At 43.1% G+C, this 27,526-nt stretch overlaps 1 protein-coding gene across 2 annotated transcripts in view; it reads left to right on the forward strand.

Moving 5' to 3' along the window:
- Positions 1-24,756, forward strand: part of PLEKHM3 (pleckstrin homology domain containing M3) — a 218,623-nt gene extending 193,867 nt beyond the window's left edge. For both annotated transcript variants that reach the window (XM_055397162.2, XM_088827983.1), the window contains exon 8: positions 18,292-24,756. In XM_055397162.2, coding sequence (XP_055253137.2) covers positions 18,292-18,469 — 178 coding nt within the window. In that variant the 3' untranslated portion in view covers positions 18,470-24,756. The remainder of the gene's footprint in view (positions 1-18,291) is intronic.
- The last annotated feature ends 2,770 nt before the right edge of the window (positions 24,757-27,526 follow it).

Here is a 27,526-nt window from a genome sequence, read left to right on the forward strand (position 1 = left end):
TGTGCTTGGCAGCCCTGTTACATCCTGTTCAACAATAGGAAACAACAGCCTTGGCTGAGTTGGGTGTTAGGGAGGGAACAGCTTCCCCTCAATGCATATAGGCTTTTTTAATGATATTTCCTTTCTGTGGCTTTTCTTGGGACGCAGCCACTCAGCAAGTATCGTAATGAGGTGTGGGATTCTCCCAGCAGCTCGAGGGACTTTGGACTCCTCCTCGTAGGTGCCTTTGCTGAGGAACCAGTGGTTTGCATCTGCTTAGTGTTTCTCTCTCTCTGTTCTCTCTCTCTCCCCCTCTGGTGTTGAAGAAGAGCATATTAAGGAACTTTCTCCATAGTTCTCTAACTCCCCTGCCTGTGTTCTAGAATCAAAACTAACAAAGATGGAAGGACCTGTAGAGACCATGTCAACATTTTTAGCGTAGAAACACTGAAGCCCAGAGAGCATACAGATTTTGTGAGGGGCAGAAGAAGGAGACTAACTTACAAGATGGAATTCTGCTCCACTTAGGCTACATGACTGCCTGCTCCTCAGTGTATTTATTGAGTGAGTAAAGGTTCTCCTTGATAAAAACTGGAGCACAATGCTCGTTTTTTTGACTTTTAAACTTTGGTCAAAGAGTAACTTGGTAAATAACATTTCACCTTGGCCTGGTGGCTCCTATATTCACACATTGAAATGTTTCGGAACGTCTGCTGATACAGGCAAGACTTTTGTGTAATCCTCAGGGCTGACCTGACCCTTTATGCCATTAAGCCACTTGATAAATACCGCGCATTTGTAAACACAATCCTAGCTGGTGAGGCCGCTATTGTTTTTTGAAGCCATTTGGTCACTTGAATAGATGGCTGTTGTCTCCCCCAGACAGATTTCTTACCAAGTTTCTAGTTACGTGTGTGGTTTATATTGTGTTAATCATCTTCTCTCTAAGCATTTCAGTTAACCTAATTTTTTGTGGTTTGGAGTGGGGGTAAGTTATTTAATTCCTGTTTTACCTTTCCAACTGTAAGATTGATCGATGTTCATTATAGAAAGTGCTTAAAATACATAAAAATATAATGAAGAGAATTCTCCATACTTATGTATGCATATATATTTTTTAATAAAACTGAGATTGCATCCAGTCTTTTTATCACATTATAGTAGAACCAGGAAGATAGTCATATTTAACCTATATATTTTCACTAATGGGTAATTTTACAGAAAAAAAAATACGTAACTGGCTCTAAAATTGTGAAGATCCATTTAATAAATAGAGGCAGACTAGTCCTCAGAAAAATCATTGGACTGATGACTTGAAAGTCTAGATGTCATTCCTAACTCTGCCACTCAGTTGCTTTGTGACCTCCAAGAAGCCATCCCCTCCGCCTCTACATGTCAGGTGTATGACACTGTTTTAAGCTCTTATTGACCAAAGAAGTAAGAGCTTGTAAGAGCTTTATTTCAGGTTCATTTTGTATTAGTCTCTTGATAGTTTGTCATGACATTTTCAGGGAAGTTGACTGGTTTTTTTTTCTTTTTAATACAATCCACCCAAAGGCATTAAGATATAAATTCAAATATTGATTCAGTCCACCATTTAGAAATAATGTAGGATTCTTAAGGAAATACTCTTGTTTTGCTCACTGCTCCATCCTCTACATCTAGAACAGCACATAGTAAATGCTGAATAAATAATTTATGAATGGATGGTTTATTTTACTTTGGTTTTTCAAATCCATACTTACCTATTTTATTTTAAATAGCTTTTAAGCTCATTTCAGGGAATTTGCCTGCTTAAATGTAGACATTGCCAAGATATCTGACTTTTATCAAGTGATCGCTAACATTCAATTATATATTAGGGGCAGATGTGTTTTATTGGCCCAGTGGAGACTTCACTGTCAAAAGCTTGAGCTTTGCTAAGCTACCCAGGTAACTTAATTTTCAAAACATCTTTGAGGTCACTTCTTAGTGTGTGCTTTTTCCTTCTCTGTGGAACTGTAAATAAGTAACCTGAATACACAATGGAGAAGAGAAAGAGTATTTACCTTTCCATATAAAAAATGTTGACTTTTCAGACTGAGCAATATGTTTTGAAATGAACTGTTTTTATACTTTAGAATTACAAGAGGTACAATAGTATCTTGGTTTTGTCAGTATATGTTTATGATGGTTTGAGACTTTTTTCATCCAACTATAGGAGTACAAACAGTATCCTGTTAAAGTTGTTTTCTTGTTCTTATTTCAGCATCTAATGTGCATTATCATATCTTTATTAAATCCTTTCAGTATTTTGACTATTAAACCACTCAATGCTGCATCAGGAAACATCTGCCTATGCCACCTATAGCTACCATTAATAATCGTCTGCTTGGTTCCTGATTCTCTCATGGGACGTAAAACAGAGTTAAAAGGCTCAGTTCATAGATGTTTGCACTCTGTACAAAAGTTGCTCTTTAGACTGAATTGTATCAAAACATAGAACTTGGGGAGCTTAGCAATCATTTACACGTCACCCTGCAGCACACTCCCCTTCCCCATTCCACTCCACCATCCATGGATGCCAGCATCCCCTGCAATACCATTCCCATAGGTAGTTGGAGATTCAGGCTGTCAAACAGTACAGTATCCTTTCTGCTCACTGTGCTATCAGCACTTGCCTGAAGTTTGAGGGAGGCACAAAGCACCCTAGGAGGGTGAGGGTAAAAGACTACTATGTATCCTTTGCTAGCTAGTTTCACTTACTTCTGCTGATGGATGGGGCTGGGGGTGGGTGCGCTCACCAAAATTAATGGTAAGAACATTTTTGATGCGAGAACAGGGAAAGAGAGTATTAAAAGAAGTGATTCATGAGACTTCCCTGATGGTCCAGCGGTTAAGAATCTGGCTTGCAGTGCAGGGGATGCCCATTCGATCTCTGGTCAGGGAACTAAGATTCCATGTGCCACAGAACAATTAACCCCGTGTACCACAACTAGAGTCCATGTGCAAGAGATCCCACATGACATAACGTACGAAGAGCCCATGAGCCAAAACAGCCAAATAAATATTTTTTAAAAAATAATTCATGTGAAAAACAGAAATGCCTTTTATAAAACCAGTAACATAATAGACTGACTTGCAAATAATGAATCAGTGACTGGTTTAAAGACTGCACTGGAAACATTCAGTTCAGTTCAGTTCAGTCGCTCAGTCGTGTCCGACTCTCCACGACCCCATGAATCACAGCACGCCAGGCCTCCCTGTCCATCACCAACTCCAGGAGTTAACTCAAACTCATGTCCACAGAGTCAGTGATGCCATCCAGCCATCTCATTCTCTGTCATCCCCTTCTCCTCCTGCCCCCAACCTTTCCCAGCATCAGTCTTTTCCAGTGAGTCAACTTGTCGCATGAGGTGGCCAAAGTATTGCAGTTTCAGCTTTAGCCTCAGTCCTTCCAATGAACACCCAAGATTGATCTCCTTTAGAATGGACTGGTTGGATCTCTTTGCAGTCCAAGGGACTCTCAAGAGTCTTCTCCAACACCACAGTTCAAAAGCATCAATTCTTCAGCGATCAGCTTTCTTCACAGTCCAACTGTCACATCCATACATGACCACGGGAAAAACCATAGCCTTGACTAGACGGACCTTTGTTGGCAAAGTAATGTCTCTGCTTTTTAATATACTATCAAGGTTGGTCATAACTTTCCTTCCAAGGAGTAAGTGTCTTTTAATTTCATGGCTGCAATCAGCATCTGCAGTGATTTTGGAGCCCAAAAAAATAAAGTCTGACACTGTTTCCACTGTTTTTCCATCTATTTCCCATGAAGGGATGGGACCAGATGCCATGATCTTTGTTTTCTGAATGTTGAGCTTCAAGCCAACCTTTTCACTCTCCTCTTTCACTTTCATCAAGAGGCTTTTGAGTTCCTCTTCACTTTCTGCCATAAGGGTAGTGTTATCTGCATATCTGAGGTTATTGATATTTCTCCCAGCAATCTTGATTCCATCTTGTGCTTCTTCCAGCCCAGCGTTCCTCATGATGTACTCTGCATATAAGTTAAATAAGCAAGGTGACAATATACAACCTTGACGTACACCTTTTCCTATTTGGAACCAGTCTGTTGTTCCATGTACAGTTCTAACTGTTGCTTCCTGACCTGCATACAGGTTTCTCAAGAGGCAGGTCAGGTGGTCTGGGATTCCCATCTCTTTCAGAATGTTCCACAGGTTATTGTGATCGACACAGTCAAAGGCTTTGGCATAGTCAATGAAGCAGAAATAGATGTTTTTCTGAAACTCTCTTGCTTTCTCCATGATCCAGCGGATGTTGGCAATTTGATCTCTGTGATTCATGTGAATCAGTGCTGTGATTCATGGGGTCGCAAAGAGTCGAACACTTCTGAGCGACTGAACTGAACTGAACTGAACTTAAGCTAAAAGATCTAGTTAGGCTTGAACATGGGGAAGTTGAAGCTCTTCTTTAAGAGGGGAGTTGACGCATTCTTTTTCCAGAAAGAGGTGGTGGAGAGAAAGGAAATTTAAATTAAAAGACTTAGGTAGGAAAGCAGCTTATATCAGTGATTGGGAAGAAAAACTTCAGAATTGAGAATGAAGAAACAAGCAGAATTTCCCTGGGAAGACAAGGGGTGGAGTTGGGTAGGATGACATTAGGGTGGAAGAGTGAAGCCTGAGTTAGCCTGAGGGATGGCATGATTTTCATGCCGTCAGAAAGAGGCACCAGCCCAGGGGCTAAGGGACACAAGTGATGTGAATGTCAAAGCAGCAAGCATGAAAGGTGACTTTTCCCTTCCTCCGCTTTCCAGAGAGTTACGTAAGGTCCACTATTTAGAAGAGAGAGACCTGGGACTTCCCTGGTAGTCCAGTGGTTAAGACTCTTTGCTTCCAGTGTGGGGGCACAGGCTCAGTACCTGGTCAGGGAACTAAGATCTCACATGCTGCACAGCACAGCCAAAAAATAAATAAATTTAAAAAAATGAAAGAGACCCAATCGGGAGAACCCTAATGCTTAGAAGTACCTAAGAGCAGTTCTTAACCCTTTTCCCCACCTAACCCCACAAAAGTTTCCTACCTCAGTTTTTCTCATTGAGGGGTCTAGAGGGCTTGCCCAAGTCACCTCCCAGAGACACTGAAAGGCTTAGTTATTAGTTAGCAAGCACGTTGTTAACCAGACCTAAGCGAAAGGCACCCCACTGGCTTCTCCCAATGAATGACCACATTGCTCCCCTTGAGAGTTTCCTTTGCTGATATACAACCCTCTAGCCTTCTCCACCCTAGTCCTGTCTTATGAGTGAATATACACAGCGTTGAAAGAAATACAACTTGCAGTGACTTCCTGGTGTCTAATGTGTCTGCTTATTACTTGTGTACCAAGTATAACTATTCATAACATTTTTTTATTACTGTGTTATCAGTTTCAGGGGCTTCCCTGGTAGCTCAGCTGGAAAAGTATCCACCTGCAATGCAGGAGACCCCAGTTTGATTCCTGGGTTCAGAAGCTCCCATGGAGAAGGGAATGGCAACCCACTCCAGTATTCTTGGGCTTCCCTGGTGGCTCAGATGGTAAAGAATCTGCTTGCAATGTGGGAGACCTGGGTTCCATCCCCATCCAGCTTTTACTAATATGCAGAGTGGAAGTGAAAGTTTCCAATAATGTTCTCACTAAATCAAAGGAGCTGCTAAAAAAAAAGGCATGTTGTTCATGCATTTTTCTGTCATTCAGTGTTTTAAGCATTATTACATTATTTTTTCAACACGTTTGGTTCAAGCACACTAGGCTAAAACCTTATACATTGTTGAACAGTTAAACTATGTTTTCTAATCTAATAAACATGTACAGTCTATTAGTTTAACCCACCAAAAGTTAATATTTTTGTCACTGTATAAAGATAAAAATGAATAAATAACTGAGATATTCAAAATGTCAAATATCTAAAGACTGAAAAAAAAAAAGTCAGAATTGGTCCTTGATTACCTGATATGTTTATACTGCTGCATCTCTTTTTAAATAAAACCAGGAAATGAAATTATAATATAAATTTAATTGGTTAATGATATACATTTCAACTTTTTTCATTTAAAAAAAACGTAAAGGTGGGCAGCATTGAACTCAATAGAGTCAAGATAGAATCTTATAACTCTTTGGGGAGTGGTGGTTGTTTAGTCGCTAAGTCGTGTCTGACTCTTGCGACCCCATGGATTGTAGCCTGCCAGGCTCCTCTGTCCATGGGATTCTCCAGGCAAGAATACTGGAGTGGGCTGCCATTTCCTTCTCCAGGGGATCTTCCCGTCCCAGGGATTGAACCCAGGTCTCCTCCTTTGCAGGCAGATTCTTCACCAACTGAGCTACAAGGGAGGCCCTCTTTAGATTAATTAACTCTTTGAAAGTGAAGTCCCTTAGTCATGTCCTACTCTTTGCGACCCCATGGACCATAATCTACCAGGCTTTTCTGTCCATGGGATTTTCCAGGCAAGAGTACTGGAGTGGGTTGCCATTTCCTTCTCCAGGGGATCTTCCCGACCCAGGGATCGAACCCAGGTCTCCCGCATTGCAGGCAGACACTTTAGCCTCTGAGCCACGACCAGGGTGGCAATTAACTCTTTAGATTATATTAATTATAATTAATTAGTTATATTAACTATAACTCTTTAGATTAATTCTAAAGTTGTTTACTTGAAGGGAGACTGGTTTTTTTTTTTTACCAGATATCCAAATGTATTATAAAACAGTATACTGTTTGGACTTCCCTGGTGGTCCAGGGGCTAAGATTCTTCGCTCCCAATGCAGGGGGCCCTGGTTTGATCCCTGGTCAGGGAATTAGGTCCCAAAATGCTGCAACTAAGAGTTTGCACGCTGCAACTAAAGATCTCACATGCTGTGACAAAGACTAGAAATCTCGAGTGCCACAACTAAGACCAAGCACAACCAGATAAATAAAATATTTAAAAAATAAAATTAAAACATAAAGCAGTATAGTGTTGGCATAGGAAAATAAATCAGTGGAATAGGATTTCAGAAAGCATGGAGATCAATCCAGGTTATAGGGAAATTTAATGCACAATAAAGGTAGCACAGCAAATTAGTAACACAAAAATGGATCATTCCATAAAAGGAACTGGGAACCAGACAACCATTGGAGAAAGAAAAATAATGCTGGATTTTACCATATTCCTTACATCAAGATAAATTCCAAATGGATCAAATATGTTAATATATAAAACAAACAAAACAAAAACCCATAAAGTACTAGAAGAAAAGAAGGGTGAATATTTTTATCATCTTAAAATGGGGAAGGTCTCTTTAAACTTGACACAAACCCAGAAGCCATGAAAGCAAACCCAGAAGCCATGAAAGCAAACCCAGAAGCCATGAAAGCAAAATGCTTTTAAATACATTTTTTTAAAAGTTAAATGCCTAAAATTTTACAGATAAAGGCAAATGTAAACAGGAAACTTGGAGAGATATTACCACACATGTGACAAGGCATTAATTTCCTGAATATGAAAAATAGAAATCTATAAAAGGCATTAGAAAATGCGCAAAGGACACAAACAGAAAAAATATGCAAATGGCCAATAAATATAAGAACAACTCCATTTTGTGATAAAGAAAAGCAAAATGAAATGAGATGCTTACTTATCAGCTATAGGAAAATATTAATAGACATGAAATGTAAAGACCTATGTGAAAACAGTAATTAGCATCACTTCCTATTTCATTTTGCTAAGTCCATGTTTTTGTTCTAAGTATTTAGAATGAAAAGTGAAAGTCACTCAGTCATGTCTAACTCTTTGTGACCGCATGGACTGTAGTCTGCTAGGCTTCTCATCCATGGAAATCTCCAGGCAGAATACTGGAGTGGGTAGCCGTTCCCTTCTCCAGGGGATCTTCCTGACCCAGGGTTCAAACCCCAGGTCTCCCAAACTGCAGGTGGATTCTTTACCAGCTGAGCCACCACGAACCCCAAGAATACATAGAATAGCTTTGTCTAATATATTAGATAGAGCAACTGCCTTTGGAAATTATTGGCCTAGAGCAGTTGTTTTTGAACTTTTTTATTCATCAGACTTCTCTGGAGGGCTGGTTAAAATAGAGAGACAAGCCCCACCCTGTAGTTTATAATTCAGTAAGTCTGGCGTGGAACCCAATAATTTGCATATCTAACAAATTCTCTGGTGATGCTGGTTTGGCTAGTCCAGGGACCACACTTTGAGAACCATTGGCCTAGAACACATTGAGTATTAGAAAATAAAGTAATACTGTATTGTAGAAAATTGTATTGATGAGAAGAGACAAATAGGGAAATAAGTAATGACAAAACACTTTGGGTCTTTTATTTGAATGCCTTTCTCCTTTTAAATTTACATCATTTAACTTATTCCTAAGCAACTCATCATGCTGTTTAAACTAGATTTACCTTCTGAACTTTTTTGCATTTTTCTAATGTACCCATGCTTGACAGTTTCTTTTATTTGTGTTCCATTAAGTGTCTTGAGTAACTGAAATGTAGTATGTTAAATACAAGCAAATCCCATCAGAATCTTGGTATCTATCTTTATAAATTATTGTGTCTTTTAAAGAGATTTTACTTCAAACCTTGACAGTTAAATTTTTCAGTTTTACATTTTAAAGGTAGGCGGGTAAATTAAACAGCATATATACATAAGCCAAGATAATTTTTTTAAAATCTGCATTAGCCTAATAATATTCTTATATTTACTGTCTTTGTCTTAGATGTAGCAAGATATTTCTAAACATCTCATGGACTCTTAGATATTTTGAACTTCTTTAGAGGTTTTCACAGAAAGCCATTGCTCTTATTTATGGTTTTTTAATGGCTGCAATCATGATATATCCTAGCTGTTCACAAAAATTGTAGAAAATTTTAAAATACTTCTTCAGTTTGCTTTTTCTAATATTAAAACAAGATTTTCCTAAAGTAATCCCAAGAAGTAATGAATATTTGTCTGTTTAGAATGATATTAACTGCCAGATGAACCATTAAAAAAAAAACTTAGAAGTGTCAGAAATTCCAGTTTTTCCCTATATGCAAAAAGATATTTCATTCAGGTCAAATCTGTTACGATTTTACATACACAGAGTATTACTGAGAATTCCTGTCACCACCTGCAAATTAGCAAGAAGCATTTATTAAGCATTAGCACTAAAGATAATGGTGAGTTACCGTCCCCAGTAGGGTAGCAAAATTAGCAAATGAATTAATTAACCCTTGTTTACATTCTATTTTCAAAGCCAAGATTTTAAGTTAAAGCTCTTGTCAAAGGTATTAGCTGAGCTTGGGTTTACAAACTAAAAGTGCAAGACCTGTGAAAGCCAAATGCTTTGTGGGCTGTAATCAGGGAAGAAAACCTTCCTTAATTAACTTCAGGGATTAAAAGGTAAATAAAAAGATCATTTCAGGGCATACCAATTGTTCTTCCCAGATTTGAGTCTTAGCAGGTATTTGGGGATATACTAAGTAACTTAAAGGACCATGTGGCTAGTAACTGCGGAGAGAGGGCCAGATTTAAGTCAGAAGACAGAAATCACAGCCAAAGTTGACCACCATTTACTAGTTCTGGGACCAGAGAAGCCACCAGTTATTTTATTATTTCATTTCATGTTTATCTATTTACTGACTGACTTACTTAAAAAAGGAATACAAGTAGGAGAGCTATTTTAAGGATAATTTATGTAAAAATTAATTATGGAAAATCCCATGGACAGAGGAGCCTGGTAGGCTACAGTCCATGGGGTCGCAAAGAGTCGGACACAACTGAGGGACTTCACTTTTCACTTCACTATGTAAAAATAGGGGCAAGGGCCATATAGGTATTGTCTGATTTAAATATCTAATTTGTACATTTCACAATTCAGAACTACTGGAATAGATTTACAAATTAGCACATAGCATGCCTAAATCTGCCTGACATTTAGCCAAAGGCACTGGATCTTTGATCTTTTCTAGTCTCATAGAACTCCAGTCAAACTATAGGGGATACCTTTACACTACCCACCTCCCTACCCCCAGCCAAAAAAAAAAAAAAAAATCACAGTTAACAACCCTAAATGTGATGGACCCAGATGCAGTTCATCCCTGCCCTCACTCTCCAAGGAGCCAGGCCCTTTATTGTCTCCCTCCCCCTTCCCACCTGCTTCTCCTGGGGCAGAACCGAGGGGAACCTGGGAAATGGATTTCTGGTTATCCCAGCACAAGGCTTACTCATTCATTCATTCAAAAGAATGAATCTGTTAGATTGTATCATCTAGTTAAATCATATTTAATTCATTTTACCTTTGAATGTTTAGTAACGTATTCTGTGTATTCTTCTAAACAGCATACACAGCTCTATAAGTAAATGTGTAGCACACATACACACACAGAGACAGATATGCTGTATATCATATTGGCTGGTTTCCTATTTAAGCAAATTATAAATTGTTTGCTGACATCCATTTACTGACTCAAGAACAGAAGGAAACACCAACCCCAAACATGAAAATAACCAGGCTCCAATAACTACCTCCCTTAGCTAAGAGATTTGAATGATCATCTTGGTTTCTGAGAAAAACCGATAATAACTAGTGACCCTGTGAGGCGTCTTACATAGCAGCCATACCCCAAACCGCACACGCATGCCTGATAATGTGCCCTTACTCTGCGCCCCACCCTTTTCGTCGTGGGCTCCACTGAGTGGAAATCAGCCAGAGCTCACCCTGCTCTGTGGGCCTGTCTTTCCCTTGTCAGAGATCCAACCAAGCTAAGCCTGAATTTCAATCCTAGTGAAATATCTGAGGTCATTGCCTGAGCCAAAAATAAAAATGCAGCCAGGGAGGAACCCAACATGAACAGAGTAGAAGCATCTCGGTGACCTCAACCTGGGGCAGAGGCCTCTAGCGGCTTCCTGTGACCTCCCTGTGTGCAGCTAGAAGCTGGAAGGGCACAGACAAAGCCATCATCAGCCTGTCTCTAATTGGTTTCACATCATCAGCATTCCAGAACAGGAAACTCTCAGCAGCCAGAAATTCTTGCTTCTTTGCCATAGTATTTGAGAAGCAAGCCTTTTCCCCTGCACATATTTAGTTCTGTTAGTTTTGTCACAGGTGAGTTTTCTTGAATTTGATAGCTTGTAATAAGAACATAAGAACATCCTGTCTGTCCAATCTCTTGGCAATTGACTATTCGATTTCTGGGTTCTGGACCTCTTTTTCATTTCAGTAAGCCAAGTTTTAGGGTTGTTTATAAGAAATCAACCCTGAATATTCATCAGAAGGACTAATGCTAAAGCTGAAGCTCCAAACATTAGCCACTTGATGTGGAGAGCTGACTCATTGGAAAAGACCCTGATTCTGGGAAAGATTGAAGGCAAAAGGAGAAGAGGACGGCAAAGGATGAGATGGTTAGATAGGATCACCGACTCAATGGACACGACTTTGAGCGACCAGGAGATAGTGGAGGACAGAGGAGCCTCTGCAGTCCATGGGCTTGCAAAGAGTCAGACACGACTTAGCGACTGAACGACGACAATAGAGTCTCGTTTGATGATGCCTTTATTAAGACATAAAATGAGATTTGTTTCCCCCAGCTGGTGGAGATATTCCTCTGCCCCGTTTCAAGAAAGGGAATCAGTTTGCCAGGCGCGCACCAATCATTAATGGTATTGACCCGTAGGGCTTCTGAAGACTCGAACCTTGAGTTACTCCTTTCTCCTCATACATCCTCTGGCATACACTACTGATCGGCACCTGGTCCTCTCTAGTGTGGCTGTCCCAATGTTTAAAACACAAAAGTAAGTACTTCCATGTAGGCTGGTGAATGACTACTGCCTCTAGCCAGTTGTCACCCCCACAAAATGAAAACCCCACAACATTTAACAATTCTGGGGATTCTTCTTGGGGAAAAGGGATGGTGATGAAGATTGGGAGAAAACTTAAGAGAGAAGTCCTTAATGTTTAGTTGAAATTTTATTTGAAGGGGCAGAGTCAACTCCTTTTGCGCAAATTCCTGATGATCAGAGCTGTATGTACTAGTACATATAAGCTATTTCATCACTTGACTATTGAATGCAAATAACATTTAAAATCTCACTCTTCACTTTAAGGCTCATCTCATGTAAAGGCTCATTCATTCCCAGCTTGTCAGTTTGAGATTTTTCTGAGAAGGGACCAGCAGGGCTACATTCCCACTCATTCATCCACTCATTCATCCCACTCATTCATCCACAAGGAAGATTGGAAAGAAGATGATAAAACCCAGAATAGCTTTTTTTCCCCTACACAAAATCTGCAGGTTGGAAGGAACCTTAAATACCATCTAATCCAGCTTTCTCTTAGCTTTCTGGGGAAAGTGAGGTTCCGAGATGAAGTAAGTTTTCCAAGATCCCAGTAATGCGAGGGCCAAGAGTTCAGGATTACGCTCTCTGTGCTCTCCCTTCTGCAGTAAGTGGCCTCACTGATATTTTACTGGTCTCCTTTCCATTGCAGAAGTCACTGAAACCGAACTGCTTCACAATTAGGTAAAAGAGATTTATTTTATGGGGCAGATAGAAAAGTATTTGGTTTTGGTTCTCTGGATGGCTTAGATAGGGCTCGAAGAAGGAAAGAACACCACAGAGAAATACCTTGGAAGTTCTTGGCCAAAGAGGGGAATAAATGTGGTGCAGGGTCAGTCACCAAGATGGCCTTTGGGGAGAATGGAAAAATCAAAGTGAGCTGATAGAAAGTTGAGGGTTACTAGTCAATGCATGGACTTCCCTGGTAAAGAATCTGCCTGCAACACAGGAGACCCCAGTTCGATTTCTGGGTTGGGAAGTTCCCCTGGCAAAGGGATAAGCTACTCACTCCAGTATTCTTGCCTAGAGAATCGCCATGGACAGAGGAGCCTGGCAGGCCAGTCCATGGGGTTGCAAAGAGTTGGACACGACTGTGAGTGACTGAGCACAGCACAGTCAATGCACAGAATTGTGCCATGGGTATGGACTTCTTAAACGATGGCCTAAACTAATTTTAAAAACTACAGAATGGTTAATGGTAAGTGAGTTTCAGCTATTTTAATCAAGTGATATATTAAAATATGTATTTGTGAAAACGATGTGAATAAACATACTACACTGGACCTTATTGGTCAATTTGACTGTAAACCCGCAGGGAATACTTGCAGGTTCCACCTGGAGAGGGTGCTGTTTATGTACTCCCTGGGTACCCTCTCTGTGATACCTTATCCAGATAGGTTGAGTCAACGGTTCTCAACCCAGAAGGTTTCCTACCCCTGGCTGCCCTCCACCACACCCCAGGGACATTTGGCAGTGTCTGGAGGTACTGACGGGCGGAGCAGGGTTTGCCACTGGCATCAGGTGGGCAGAGGCCAGAGATACCACTCAGAAGGCGGCGGTGGTGGGTCTGCTCAGTCGTGTCTGACTCTTTGCGACCCTGTGGACTGTAGCCCACCAGGCTCCTCTGTCCATGGGATTTCCCAGGCAAGAATACTGGAGTGGACTGCCATTTGCTCCTCCAGGGGATCTTTCGACCCGGGGTTCGAATCCATGTCTCTTGCATCTCCTAAATTGGCAGATTCTTTACCACTAGCACCACCTGGGAAGCCCACACTGCTCAGACTAGCACCATACAACGAAGGACTATAAGTCCCAAACATCACTAGTGCCAAGGTTGAGATCCCTGGATTAAGTGAAGCAGTGAATGCTTTCAAGAAAAAAATAGAAAAATCTATTGCATGGCCCTGGTTATAGCAAGTATATGTCTATGCAGTCACATCCTCCATGACACGACACTGGAAAGGGAGGCCACGGGGTCTTTGTTCTCCAGGGGCCACAGCAGCATCCAAAACACTGCTGACTGCTGGACTGGGTGACTCAGAAATGAAGGTGCTGGCTTTCATTTGAGGTATCACTGAAGAATGCAAAAGGGACGTTGCTCTTTCATTATCTGTAGCAATTTTCTGCCCAGACAAATACATTGGTAGCTTTGCCTTATATAAAAGATGTGTTCCTTAAAAGTTATGTTTAATTGTACTTTGTATTTCAGTTAGGAAATTCAGTAAAAACTAAGGGGTCAGTGAATCTTTTTAGCATGAAAGTTTCTTTTTAGTAAAGTCCTATTCTCAAAGAAAAGAGTACCTATATATTGCATTTTTAATGTAAATATTTTTTTCCTGCACACTACATTTTTACTACGGAGCTCATAACTCTTATGTGAGAGTCTCTCTTCCTCCTTCCTTCTCCTGCCCTTGTTTCTGTAAAGAGAGGATCAGGGGAAAATTTAACAGTACCATCTCTGAATTTGGGAAAGTCATTGATAAGTCTGTCCACTTACACAGGTCAAAAGATGCCTGCTGGGTTACAGATTGTTAGAAAAAAATAGGACTTGGTTCTGTTTTGAAATCATTCATTTTTTATCTTACGCCTTTTTTTTTTTTTTTTCCAGTTAGTGACCTTTGGCTAGAAAGAGCAGGTGTACTTGGTCCCTCCATCACCCCATGGGTGTTGGTTGCACCAGAAATATCTGATAAGACTCAACCTCTCCACTCACAGTGGGGTGGGAGAGGGGTATCAGCAGAGACAGGGAGTGGTACTGAAGGATCCCAGCGGTTGTCTCCTTATCAGTCATTCCCTGGGGTAACATCCCTAGGTGTGTAAGTCACTGACTAACTCAGCAGGGTAGAGGAGGCAGGAAGGAGGAAATTTATTGTCTCCCTTCGGTAGTAGGAGGTTACAGAGGTGTGACCCGCTGAGGACAAGGCCACCGGGGAGGAGCCAGCCTGACAAGAGAGGCACAGGACACCTGCATTTGGCCTTCATTCCCCGCCTGCACTCTCCCTGGGAAGGAGGGTAGGGTTGAGGCCAGAGAGATGATAAGGATGACCCCACCATGTCCACAGCCCGGCAGCTCCAGGCAAGAAGGCAGGTGCCAGTGTCACCATGGGAGCTGGTGTACCACCTCGCTTGCTCCTCGAACCACTTGCCATTTGACTGTCGCTTCCATATACATCCACCCGTTTTCATCTGAGAATGCCACTGACTAGGAAGGAAGTCATTGTGAGTACCAAGAATATAAATTCCGTGCCCAAGGTCACTCAAAGAAAGATTTGAGATTTGGACACAAGGATTCTAACTTCAAGCCCCGTGATCACGCACTACTCTCACTTGGATAAGCAGGCGTCGGGTACAAGCCTTGGCTGGGCTGCCGGGAGTCCTGGGTTCTAGTCTCTGCTCTGGCTTTTACTCACTGTGTCCTCATGAGACAACTACTACCCCTGTTAGAACCTCAGTTTTCCTGTCTCTGAAATGACAGGGTTGATCAAAGTGCCCTCAGGTCACCATGGTGGCATAGGTGAAATCAGGCTGAAATGAAGACTTGCAGGAAGGCAGCGAGTAGCTGCTGACACTGGAAGAAGCCGTCTCAGCTGTGTTATTAAGTGTTAACCAGGTGCCAGGAACTGTGCAAACGCTCTACCTGTGATCTCATTTGAGCCACACAGCACCAGATGAGGTACATGTTAATGGAAACCCAACTTAGCAGATAAGGAAATTGAAGCTCAGGGAAGTGAAGTAACTTCCTCAAGGTCACTGTCTTAGTCAGCTCTGGCTGTCATAGAGAATACCACAGACTGGATTTATTTCTTACAGTGCTGACAGCTGGAAGTCCCAGGTCAGGGTTCAGCAGGGCTTGGTTTCTGGCCAGAGCTCTCTTCCTGGTTTGCAGACGGCTGCCTTCCTGCCTCAGTCCTTACACCGCCTCTCCTCCGAGTGCAGGCAGGGGAAAAGAAGGGGCTCTCTGTTGGCCTTCTTGTTGTTGTCCAGTCACCCAGCCATGTCTGACTCTTTGTGACCCCGTGGACTGCAGCATGCCAGTCCTCCCTGTCCCTCACCATCTCCCGGAGTTGCCCAAGTTCATGTTCATCACATCGGTGATGAACATCTCATCCTCTGACAGCCTCTTCTCCTCTGCCCTCAATCTTTCCCAGCATCAGGAACTTTTCCAGTGAGTCATCTGTTCGCATCAGATGACCAAAATACTGGCACTTCAGTTTCAGCATCAGTCCTTCCAGTGAGTATTTAGGATTGATTTCCATTAAGATTGACTGGTTTGATCTCCTTGCTGTCTAAGGGATTTTCAGGAATCTTCTGCAGCACAGCAGTTCAAAGGCATCAATTCTTTGGTGTTCTGCCTTCTTTACAGTCCAGCTTTCACAACTGTATGTGACCACTGGGAAGACCATAACCTTGACTGTATGGCCTTTGTTGGCAGAGTAATGTCTCTGCTTTTCAGCACACTGTCTAGGTTTGTCATCACTTTCCTGCCAAGAAGCAATTCATGGCTGAAGTCACCATCTGCAGAAGAGGAAATCTGTCACTACTTCCACCATTTCCCCCTCTGTTTGCCATGAAGTAATGGGGCCGGATGCCATGATCTTAGTTTTTTTAATATTTAGTCTTAAGCTGGTTCTTTCACCCTTCACCCTCATCAAGAGGCTCTTTTAGTTCCTCTAGTTCTCTTCTTATGAAGAAACAGATCATATCCGATCAGGACGTATCTTTATGATTCCAATGAACCCAATGGAGTCCTTCCTGAGGACTCCATCTCCAGATACAGATACATTGGAGGTTGAGGCATCAGCATAGGAATTTGGGGGGCACACAGTTCCATCCATGGTGGTCCTGTAGGCAGAATGTGATTTGAAGATAGATTGGCATTAGGCCATCTCACCCTGCCTGCTCTACGAACCACTGCTGTGCAGTATTTAGACCAGATAGCTGAGCTGGAGGGAAAGACTTCTGGGTACAATGAAGCTTCTGTCTTTTAATCTGTAGATATAGATTTATTGCATTTAAGATAGATACAGATTTAAGCTGGTAGATACAGCCCCTCACATACTAGTGCTTCTCCCTCTAAATCCCTGCCTTCTCTCCTGGGTACCAGGGTGGGTGGGAATATTCTCCTTTGACCAAACTTTCTGAATCCTGAGCCAATAACAGGCCAGGGAGTGGTGCTCCAGAGACCATCCCACACCCAGGTCTGAAACTCAAAATAAAATAGGGGACATAAGGCTGAGCCCTGAGGACTGGCCCCTTCACAGCCATCATTGAACCTGCATGGACACTGCCGGTAGAGCAAAATCACACAGGCCCAGTTCCCTGGGCTCCTGGGATGAGGTCCTAGTTGGTTGTCACTCACGTGAGGAAGGATGAGAACTTAATCCTCACTGGCAAGCCACCCAATGGAGCAGCTATAGTTGTGCTTGTCAGTTGAAAGTGAGAAAAGCATTACTCAGTCATGTCTGACTCTTTGCAACCTCATGGAGTGAGGCTCGCCAGGCTCCTCTGTTCATGGAATTCTCCAGGCCAGAATACTGGAGTGGGTAGCCATGCCCTCCTCCAAGGGATCTTCCTGACCCAGGGATTGAACCCAGGTCTCCTGCATTGCAGGCAGATTCTTTACCATCTAAGCCACCAGGGAAGCTTGTCAGTTACTCATTATTAAATGCTTTGCAGTAAAAACAAGCCATTTAGACTCCTACAGGCTTCCACCAAGCCAAACAACATCATCCACCTGGAATGTCTTCTCTCTATAAATTACAGTATTTGTGTGTTTTTTGTTTTTCTTACAAAACAAGATCTCTCCCCTACTCTCTCATGCTTCACTGTTCCCACGTGTGTTATGAAGCTAGATATAGAAAGGTTTGAGGGAGTTTCTAATTTAAAAAAACAAAACTCAAAAGAGCAACAGACCACAGTCTATCATTCAGAAATTAAAAATATGCCATTTTGACACTTTCCAAAGTGTCAAATAAAGGCACGGAGTGACAGGGAACCACTTGGCTCTTGTTAGTGGAAGTGAAGAGCCACATTTTCACAGCTGTGACACAGGGGCTGTCACTGGTGTTGGGAGTGTTTTCAGTTGGCAGGGCACTCCGCTCTTATTTTCTGTCACTTCACCCTAGAGTCACTACCCCCAGTTCTTTCTCAGTCGAGCTAACACATGGAGCTTCTATTGTAACCATGATCACAAAATTGCTAACTGACTGCTGACTCCCCTCCACCCAGAAAACATAAGCCTGCCCCCAGCTAGTTCTAATCAGAAAAAACAAACAAAAACAAAAACAATACATGTTTTTCAAGTGAGATTCAATCTTGAGTCTTTTGGAAAAGGAAAGAACCCACTTCTATGAGTCACGTCTCTTCGAGGGGTCAGGAATAAAAGGCTGTGACCTGAGCTGTGCAGAGGTCTGGACTTCCAGCCTCCTGCCCTGCTCACTTCAACCTTACTCACCATCTCCGTGGTTGGCTCTTGCAGGTGTGAAAGCTGTGGAGCCGTTTTCCATGCTGAATGCAAAGAGAAGTCTGTCCCCTGCCCACGATGTGTCCGCCGAGAGCTGCAGATGAAGCAGAAGTCTTTCTGGCGGAGGTTGAACATGGACGAGAGCCTGGAGGAGGCTTGCAACATGTTTGAGCTGTCCTACCAGAACACCTGACTCAGCAGGAGTCCAAGGCCGGGCGGTGACCTCTCAACCATCCATCAGCCCCAGTGGCTTCCAAACTAGACAGTTAGACCCCTCCAGGAGAAGTTAATATCTCATCCTCAGCTAGATATATATATTTATAAATGTACATGCACACATACCTATACGTCCTGTACGTATGTTCAGTATAAGTCGTTGTCTTAAAGGTCCGTGGAGCTTTGTGGCTCAAGAAATTACCAATAGCGGGATTACACTTAGCCATGAATTTCAGCTGCTTTGCCCCCAAGTCAAATGTGGTTTACACACAAGGCTCTATAGTTCAGACATTGTGGGGCTCTTAGGAGCCATTTATTACACAGGACATAGGAGAAAGCATTTTCTCCAGAAAAGTGCTTTGAGTTATTTTTGTGTTATTTATTTTTAGCCTTCACAGAGGATGAGGTAACTGAGGCAAGCACTCATCATCAAGTTTCATAAGAAAAGCTTCAAAACACAGCAGTGACTCCTGGATCCTTCCAGGAACCCATGTCCCGGCTCTCAACTGTGTGTCTTCGCAAAGGCTGGGATCCCCTAAGCTGAGTTAAACAGCTTGGAAATCAGGAGCGCGAGCTCCCTCTGACAGAAAGCGTGTGTCCCTAATTTATCAGGGGAGCTAGATAAATTCTTCTGAAGTTAATCTCAGAAAGCATTTTTCCTGACTAGAGACCTCAGTAACCTACATGTCGTCCGTCTGTTTGCTGGTACAAACCCCAACACCCACCCAGAAATGTGACCGTATTTGCCAGGCTGGAAACATGGCTCTAAAAGGCAGTCTTCCAGAAGTTCCATGGGTGACAGGATGATTTTTTTTTTTTTTTAATGGTGCTGGATGGCGGAAATTGCTTAGGATTGTCAAATACATCAATTTGTAGACCAGGAGGTCAGGTGTGGATACACACATTCCAAGAGAGGATCTGCAGTTTTCTTTTCACAGAATCCTGTGTGGGCAGTTCCCACCTATTCATTACACTTTATTTATTTTTATTGTTCTTCATTGCCCTTTCACTCTGACCTTTCATTTGTCAGCGTCACCAGGTCTGCTTTAATACTTTCTTAATTGTTTTGAAAAATCAGAGCACCTTGGAACTTCACAGTACCAACTTTAGACTATGAAGAAAATACCAAACTGACAAATATAATTAAGGAATTAATTCTAGTATTATTTAAATATATATATATATATATATACACACACATGCATCATTGCCACCATGAAGTAAGATGCAAAGTGCTAAGCTAATAAGGAATAAGAATGAAAATGAGTTGCTCAGGCACTTGGCAGGGGGGTATTCTTCCTCTGCAGCATCCTCTTAGCGTAGTGGCCATGGTGACTAAAATGGCAAATAGCTTGGCACTGGAAAGCATGGCTCCCATTCCTTCCACCTTAACTCTTTCCAGAACCAAAAAGCTTATATTTAAGCAATTCTCAGTAGGTTATATGAGAAGATTCTTACCGTTCCTCTAAGCAGATGCCTTCAAAGCCTCCATGGTTTAATAGCTACACTCCTAGCAGGACCTAGGGAACCAGTGTTCGCACAGCCCATGGGACGTTTAACCCCACTGTTCCTTTCCCCACACCTGGCTCCCTCCGATCCCAGCTCACGACGCTTCTGTCCATTTGGAGATGTGACATTTCGGACTCACTTCTGTGCAGACTGTTGGGTATGAGCATTTCACCTCTCAATCCACACCCATTCCTTTGGCCCCAGACCACACATTTCAACGTTAATAGCTCAACACCACTCTTGCATTTATCTTCTGATTATACAGTAGCTGTAGCCAAGGCATGAAAACTTATTAAAAGGCCGGGGCCCCATTCATCAGATGCCTTACAGTGCCTTTTACTTTTAGAAAAACAAGTTGACTCCCTCTCCCCACCCCACCCCACTCTATAGAAACTGTTACACACAAAAGAAGAAGGGTGGAAAATCTCAAACAAGCACTTGGCAAACAGGCAAACAAATTTGATCATCTCCCCTTTCCTCTTCCCCTTCGTGAAATACAGTATTTATATAGTCCAGCCTCAGAGAAGATAGCAAAACGTGATCTTTCACAAGAGAATTACAGACCTGCTTATTATAAAACAGATGTGCTCCGACGGCAAAGTGCCTTCTCCCTCCGCCCCCAGCTCCCTGTCACTGTAGCTTACTTCTGCCTACGCCGTAATTAATGTATCTGTGACTCCAGCTGTCAGCAAGGCCATCCCCAGCACATTGCAATTGGAGACCCGGAGTACAGGGCCATCTCCTCCCCTTCTAGCACGTTGGCTGCATGTACAGAATTTCCTGTCCTGTCTCACAGGCCCCGGGGTCAGACCCACCGAGAGTCAGCTTGACACTCTGGGTCTGTGCTCCCAAGGCCTTGGCTTTTACCAGGGTTGTTTCGAGGCCCAGCAGAATAGTGGAAATCCCTGTGAACCTGTAAGGAGAACTTCCCACCCACATTGTTGCTTATTTTCTAAAGGGAAAAAAATGATAAATGTGCTATCACCATCAGCTACCAGAGCTGGAAGCATACCCCAGCGGCCCGTTTCCCTTCTCTTTGTGGAGCCCCGACAGTCTGGCCGGTGCCAGCCGCAGGCCTACATGACAGACTCAGCCACCAACCCCCAAACCTGAATGGACAGGGCAGAGCTGGCTTAGCAGTTGGGTCTGCCATGAAAATTCAAAATTGCTATTTTCAACCCAGGATGCCTTAGCGCATACCTGAACGCCCTTACTGTTTTCGACCCTAACAAATTACTTGGTGCACTGTAGGTAATTGTTCCACTACTTAGAAACTGTCGAAACGAAAGCAAATCTGTGGATTACCACCTCCTTAAGACCTAAGCTAATACCTGCTTTCCCTCATGCTCCATTTTTCATCCCATATTAAATATCTCGTACATAAAGCCCAGGAGAAAATGGCCCATTAATCTCTTAGAGCTGGCAGCCAATTTCAGGGAACCTCTTTTCTCTTGAAAGGCCCCTTCTCTGGTGTATCACTTGAGGAAATCCCTCCTCACAGTGCCAGAAACTCGACTGTGGGACAGTCCAAGCCTGGTGAAATGCTGGCATCTCACCCTGCAGTAAAAAAGCCAGTTCCTAAAATAGACCTCAGTTTGCACTGCGGCAGGAAGGCCGCAAAGTACTTAAAAAGCAGTCAACTGGGATGGGAGTAGTGTTCTTTCCAGGGTGGCTCTTTCTCCAAGTTGAAAGCTCTGTATGTGAAAACCACATAAAACTCCCGTCTTCCCCCTTTGCCTCATTGCCTTTTCAGGGGACTGTATTATGGTCGTCTTCATGATCATTGTGCTTAAGACTAATCTCTCTAGGAGCTTTCATATTTGATGAGCTGAGAAGGCAATCACTTTTGGATTCTTCCAGACTAGGCCTCCACCAAGAAGGGAATATCGCTAGGACTTGGGATTTGTGGTTTCCAGCCAACCCAGTGGTGTCCTTCAGACCCCCGCTGATGGACCATGCCTGGCTTCCTTCCAGCTGCGCGGGAGGCCAAGCTGTTCACAGCAGTGTGGCTGCTGTTGGCCACCTTTGCTAAGCTGGAGTGAGTCCCCTTGCGTGGGGTCCAGCCTCTGTTTTTGTCTCTGCATCTGTACACCGACACTGGATAGTTCCTTCCCATGCCTTCTCGAAAAGGCATGACTTCCAAACCTGTGGCTTTGTCTCTACCCATGAGCCAGAAAGGGCCACACGTAAATCACTGTATCAGGGTAGGACTTGCGTGAGGCCGCACTGAGCATTTTCTGCAGAAAGGCATGATCTGAGGAAGCCAAGATACACTCGGCTCCTAATTAGGGTTAAGCCAATGCTGCTGTTGCTGTGTGGGGGCAGTGTTCCTCACCTCCACTGACCGGCTGCTCTTGACTGAAGTAACTAGACTGTGAAGTAAATCTTCAGCTCCTGATTCTAATACTGCCTGGAGTCAACACATGGTGATTTTCTTTTTTATTTTTTTCACTTCTCCCAGTAAAGAGAGGTAAGTGCAGTTCCCCCCGCCCCCTTATTGCTTGAGGTTCCTGTCTCACTACTTTTCTTCCTCTAAGACAATGTGAGAAAAGTAGAGAGTTGGGGCAAAACTGAAAGAAGCGAACGTGCCCTTGTTGGCCTGAACTGAGTCATTGAAACCACTCTCTGTTTTCCTTTCCCTGGTCCTTACCAACACCTGGGCATTAACAGCAGCTCCGAGTGTTGTGTCCTCTGCACCTTTCTTCCAATCCTCAGTCTAGTAGAACTCACTGCCCTACTTCTCTACTTGAACCCAATGACAGGTGAACAAGCCCTGCTCAGCTTAGCTAAACAGACAAATGTGATTTCTATGATGGGGGACAGTGTTTCAACAGTGAAGTACCAGTACCCCAAGCCATTGTCAAAAGTCATTGACAAAAATCAAAAGAAAATTGTGGAACACCGTCTCAAGCACACCCACAGTCGTCAGGATTTTTATTTTAAATGGGCTCCAAGGGATCATGCGATAGAGCCCTTTCCTCCTGCAGTGGCCTCCAAGGTGATGGAAGGTGCTGTTAACCCCGAGTGAAAAGACAGCTGCTGTTTTGTTTGGATTTTCCTGTAGAGAGAGATGCCATCTTGTTAGGAAGGTCTGCAGTGAAGCCAGTTGTTACCCAGGTAGAAGATTCAGGCGCTTATGGAAACTCTTAGCACAATAAGACACCCTCCTAGGCCGCTGAGCTGCAGATCAGCCTCTCTTCCCTTCCCTTGACCTTCCTTGCTGCAGTCCTGAGCCCAGATTCAGCCCTGGTAAACTGGCTGGTGGACTTCTGGGGCTTGTGGCTTCTCACACTGACTATCATATTCATGTCTTTTTCCCCGTAGGAGTGCCTTACAGTACTGCCTCGTGCTTCTAGTCTAGACTAGCAGACCCACTTGAAGCCTGCAGGGTCCTTTGCCTCAATATGGATCACCTTGCTTCTTCCCTGCTGGCTGCTCTCGACACAGGCACGCTCGGAGCCCACATATTCCATGCACATGTCAGACCTTTCACCTTCATTTAACCTGGTGCCTTACCTCATGAGTACAAGGGTTCCTGCTGGAAACACATTGTCAGAGCTGACTAGTGGAAACACTCCTTGGCGCCATTGACACTTAACCAGGAAACACAAAAGATACAACCACATAATGTTTTGACTCTTCTATGCTGTTTCTCAAATTCCTCCTTTTGTTTGCTTGCTTGCTTTTCATGAACCAAACTCAGGGGAATGTCATGATGTCACCAAGGCCAATGGGTAGAAAAATTAAACTGGTTATTCAGATTCCAATCTGTAAAGTCAGTGAACTTAGCCTTTTTCAGGTGAAAAAAATTACACAAACAAGGATTTTCTTTTCCTTTACTGTATAAAGGGTTTCTTTTATTTTGCCACCTGTCTTCCAAGTGGGAAGTGAGAGGCCTCTTGGATGGATTGTAGTGAAGGCATTTCTACGTGGCGTGGGCAGTCCACCAAGCTATTACATTAGGCTTGCACCACCAGAGGCTGAGGTTCTGATTTTGGTCACCTCTCAGGATCCTATTGTGAATAGCCTATCCTAGAACATTCAAGGGGAAAAAAAATCTAGGGAACAGTAAAAGGAGAGGAAATGTGTAGGTTGCAAATGAAGAGTATTGAACGTGGGGTGTGGAAGTCTTTGCACAACTTGTTCTTAACACTCCTGGGTCAGATAGATGTCATTTTCCCTTATTTCTGTTCATGCTGTACAGAACTGTCTAAAACTTGGGGCTTGGGCTATTACTCTGTCACTCTGTGTTGAGCTATTTGTAATATCTACTGTAACTTATATATGTATTGTTCCTGTTTTCTGGATTTTATTGTCTTTTGTTTGGGCATAAGTTATCCATAGTTTTGTTTACATCGTTTTTTAAAATATCAATAACTGTAATAATAAAAAAAGAAACTGTGTTGTAGACAAGACCCCTAGTTTTTACGGTCATCTGTCATATAATTTAAGTGCACCAGTTCCTGATGTATAAAGTTATCTCTCAATAAACAATGCAGAAAGTACTTTCTCTTCTCATAACAACTCCATTCAAATGCTGTTTTTGCGGGGGTAGTAAAAGCCCAAGATGAGCGCTGAATGTTAATTCAAAGTCAAGATTTAAACTTTATTGAAAGTGAGCTACTGGGAACTTAAAATAGTTCTTAAGATTTTTACTTTTTTTTTTTTTTAACTGTAGTCGGTTTACAATGTCAGTTTCAGGTGTACAGCAAAATGATTCAGATATATAGATATATAAAATAGCTCTTAATATTAATCTTATAGACTTCATTTTTTTCCTAATTTTTTCAACCTCAATATTCTCATCAGCCCTTCCTATGCTTATGAAAAATATAGTGTAACTTTGAAAAAATTGCAAATGTGGTGGTCTAGGCCTCATTTACGGAGAAGGCAATGGCATCCCACTCCAGTACTCTTGCCTGGAAAAATCCCATGGACGGAGGAGCCTGGTAGGCTGCAGTCCATGGGGTCACTAAGAGTCGGACATGACTGAGCGACTTCACTTTCACTTTTCACTTTCATCCATTGGAGAAGGAAATGGCAACCCACTCCAGTGTTCTTGCCTGGAGAATCCCAGGGATGGCGGAGCCTGGTGGGTTGCCGTCTGTGGGGTCGCACAGAGTCGGACATGACTGAAGCGACTTAGCAGCAGCAGCAGCAGGCCTCATTTGCCGAAACAGACCATGATTTCTTTCTGATCTGAGACAAACCCGCCCCAGCTCCCACATGGAGCATCTATCCCAGCTTTTCCCCAAACTTTCATCACCACTGCACTCTCCAAATTAGAGGAGCAAGTGCCAGATGGTAGGCCATTAGGCAAGGCCACTGGTCATTCCTGAAGACCATGAAGATCATACTTTCAGAGCAAAAAGTGAAAGTAGAGGGGACTTGTCTCTGTGAGGACAGCAACCCTCTGGGAGCCAAGAGGTGATGGGAAATACCTACATGACCTTCCCCAGGGCTGGCCCTCACAGCCACAGAAAAGACCATGGGCACAACTGTCCACTCGGAACCTTTTAAAAGCACCATTGAAATTCACCTACTCAAAGACATTGAAGAGACCAGAAAAGGTGCTTCTGGTTAAACATTTATCACAGGTGGACTCTGAGCCTCACTCTCTAGGACACACCTAAACAGGTTCATGCCCAGCTGCCCCTCCTCCACCCCCAGGAAAGCGACTGGAACTCATGCCCATTCCATCCCAGGAACAACTGGACCTCATCTTCACAAGCAACCTGCCACAATCCACAATAAAAAGAAACAAGTTAATGTTTCACTGAACCAAACTAGACACAGCGCAGCCAGAGCTCCAGTTCCTGTGATTTACAGGATGGGTTAGCCTTCCCCCAGTAGCAGCAAACCTGAGTGACTGGATAACTGCAGTAAGTTTTCGCATTATCATAAGCCATTTCCAAAGGGTGGAAAGAGACACCATTCTGTTCTTCTCTCCCCACCCTCAGGAGATGTGATTGGAATCTCCCTAAATCGTTTCCAGTCCTGTTCTTTGATGAAGCCACTAGACGATGACTTTAATCGGTGGTTCCCACAGGAGTAACACAAAAATACAAGCAAAACTCAGGATCCCATTGCAGACAACTGAATCCGAATCTTTCTGGATGGGGCCTGAGTATTTGTATTTTTTTGAAAGTTCCCTGGGTGAGCCCTGTGCGTCCTGAACGTTAAAACCCACTAGACTGAATGAAATAAGTTTCCCTGAAATAGCCAAGTGCTTGGGATACTGGTAGTCCACAGTGGGAAAGATGCCGAAGATGTGTAGAGGGACTGAGCAGTCTGAGTTGCCCTCCAGCTCACACCTGTTGTCTCCCTTCCTCCCAACAGACATCGAACAGGTACAGTACTTTGGAACCTGCTGCTCATAGACTGCCATTGTTTTCATAAAACCTGAACTTTATACCCTCTTCACTTTCTTCTGGGGTGTGGTTAGTGTCTATTTATCCAATATATACCATTGCCAGACAGCCGGGTGAATAGGAGTCCTGGCCACAGGTGACTAAGCTGGCCTACAAAGACAGTCCTGTACCCTTCATTTTTTCATTCCCCCTCATTATGCTGCTGCTGCTGCTAAGTCGCTTGAGTCGTGTCTGACTCTGTGTGACCCCATAGACGGCAGCACACCAGGCTTCCCCCTCCCTGGGATTCTCCAGGCAAGAACACTGGAGTGGGTTGCCATTTCCTTCTCCAATGCATGAAAGTGAAAAGTGAAAGTGAAGTCGCTCAGTCGTGTCCGACTAGTAGTGATCCCATGGACTGTAGCCTACCAGGCACCTCTGTCCATGGGATTTTCTAGGCAAGAGTACTGGAGTGGCTTGCCATCGCCTTCTCCGCATTATGCTGCAACTGTCCTCAAATGTATGCATGTGACAGTCTGCTCCCAGGTCAGCCCCACCCGATGAACATGAAACTTCTCACTCCAGACAGTGTTGTTTAAATGGAAAATCACTAGGTGCTTCTTGCCCAGAAAGGCCTCGGAGATTTGGAAAAACCTGAGCCGTGTCTAGATTTGCCTTGGATTCGTGGAAAAACTATAGACTTTACTTCAACCACAATCATTCTGAATCCAGGCATCTATTGAACTGACGATCTTCAAGCTCTCCTGCCAGTTGCAGGTGAATGGAAACTTAATCCTTCCCCTCTCCTCCTTTTATGAAGTCAGTAACTTTGATGATGACAAATATTCCTCACTGATGGAGCACTTGTACAAATGGTTCAGTCTTTAAAAGATGTGATCTGCTCCATTTCCACAGTGCTTACCAGAAGGGGAACCTCCACAGCAAAGACTTTATTGAAAATCATTGTAGAAAGACAGAGTTTCCAAAGGGCAGGGATGCAAGTAGAAATGAATTTGGGACTTGTTCTAAAGCAGCATCCTTAAAAATTACATTATTGACTTGAGTGGGGCCGGGTTGGGGGGGTGTTTAAAGTGGATTTTTATTACTGTATTGGATTCTGATTGGAGTAGAGGATTCCTTCTCCAAGAGAACAATGGCCCCTGGTATATAAGACT

The sequence above is a fragment of the Moschus berezovskii genome, chromosome 2, assembly GCF_049115385.1.
Source record: "Moschus berezovskii isolate FMDL1 chromosome 2, NW_MosBer_1.0, whole genome shotgun sequence".
Classification (NCBI taxonomy): Eukaryota; Metazoa; Chordata; class Mammalia; order Artiodactyla; family Moschidae; genus Moschus; species Moschus berezovskii.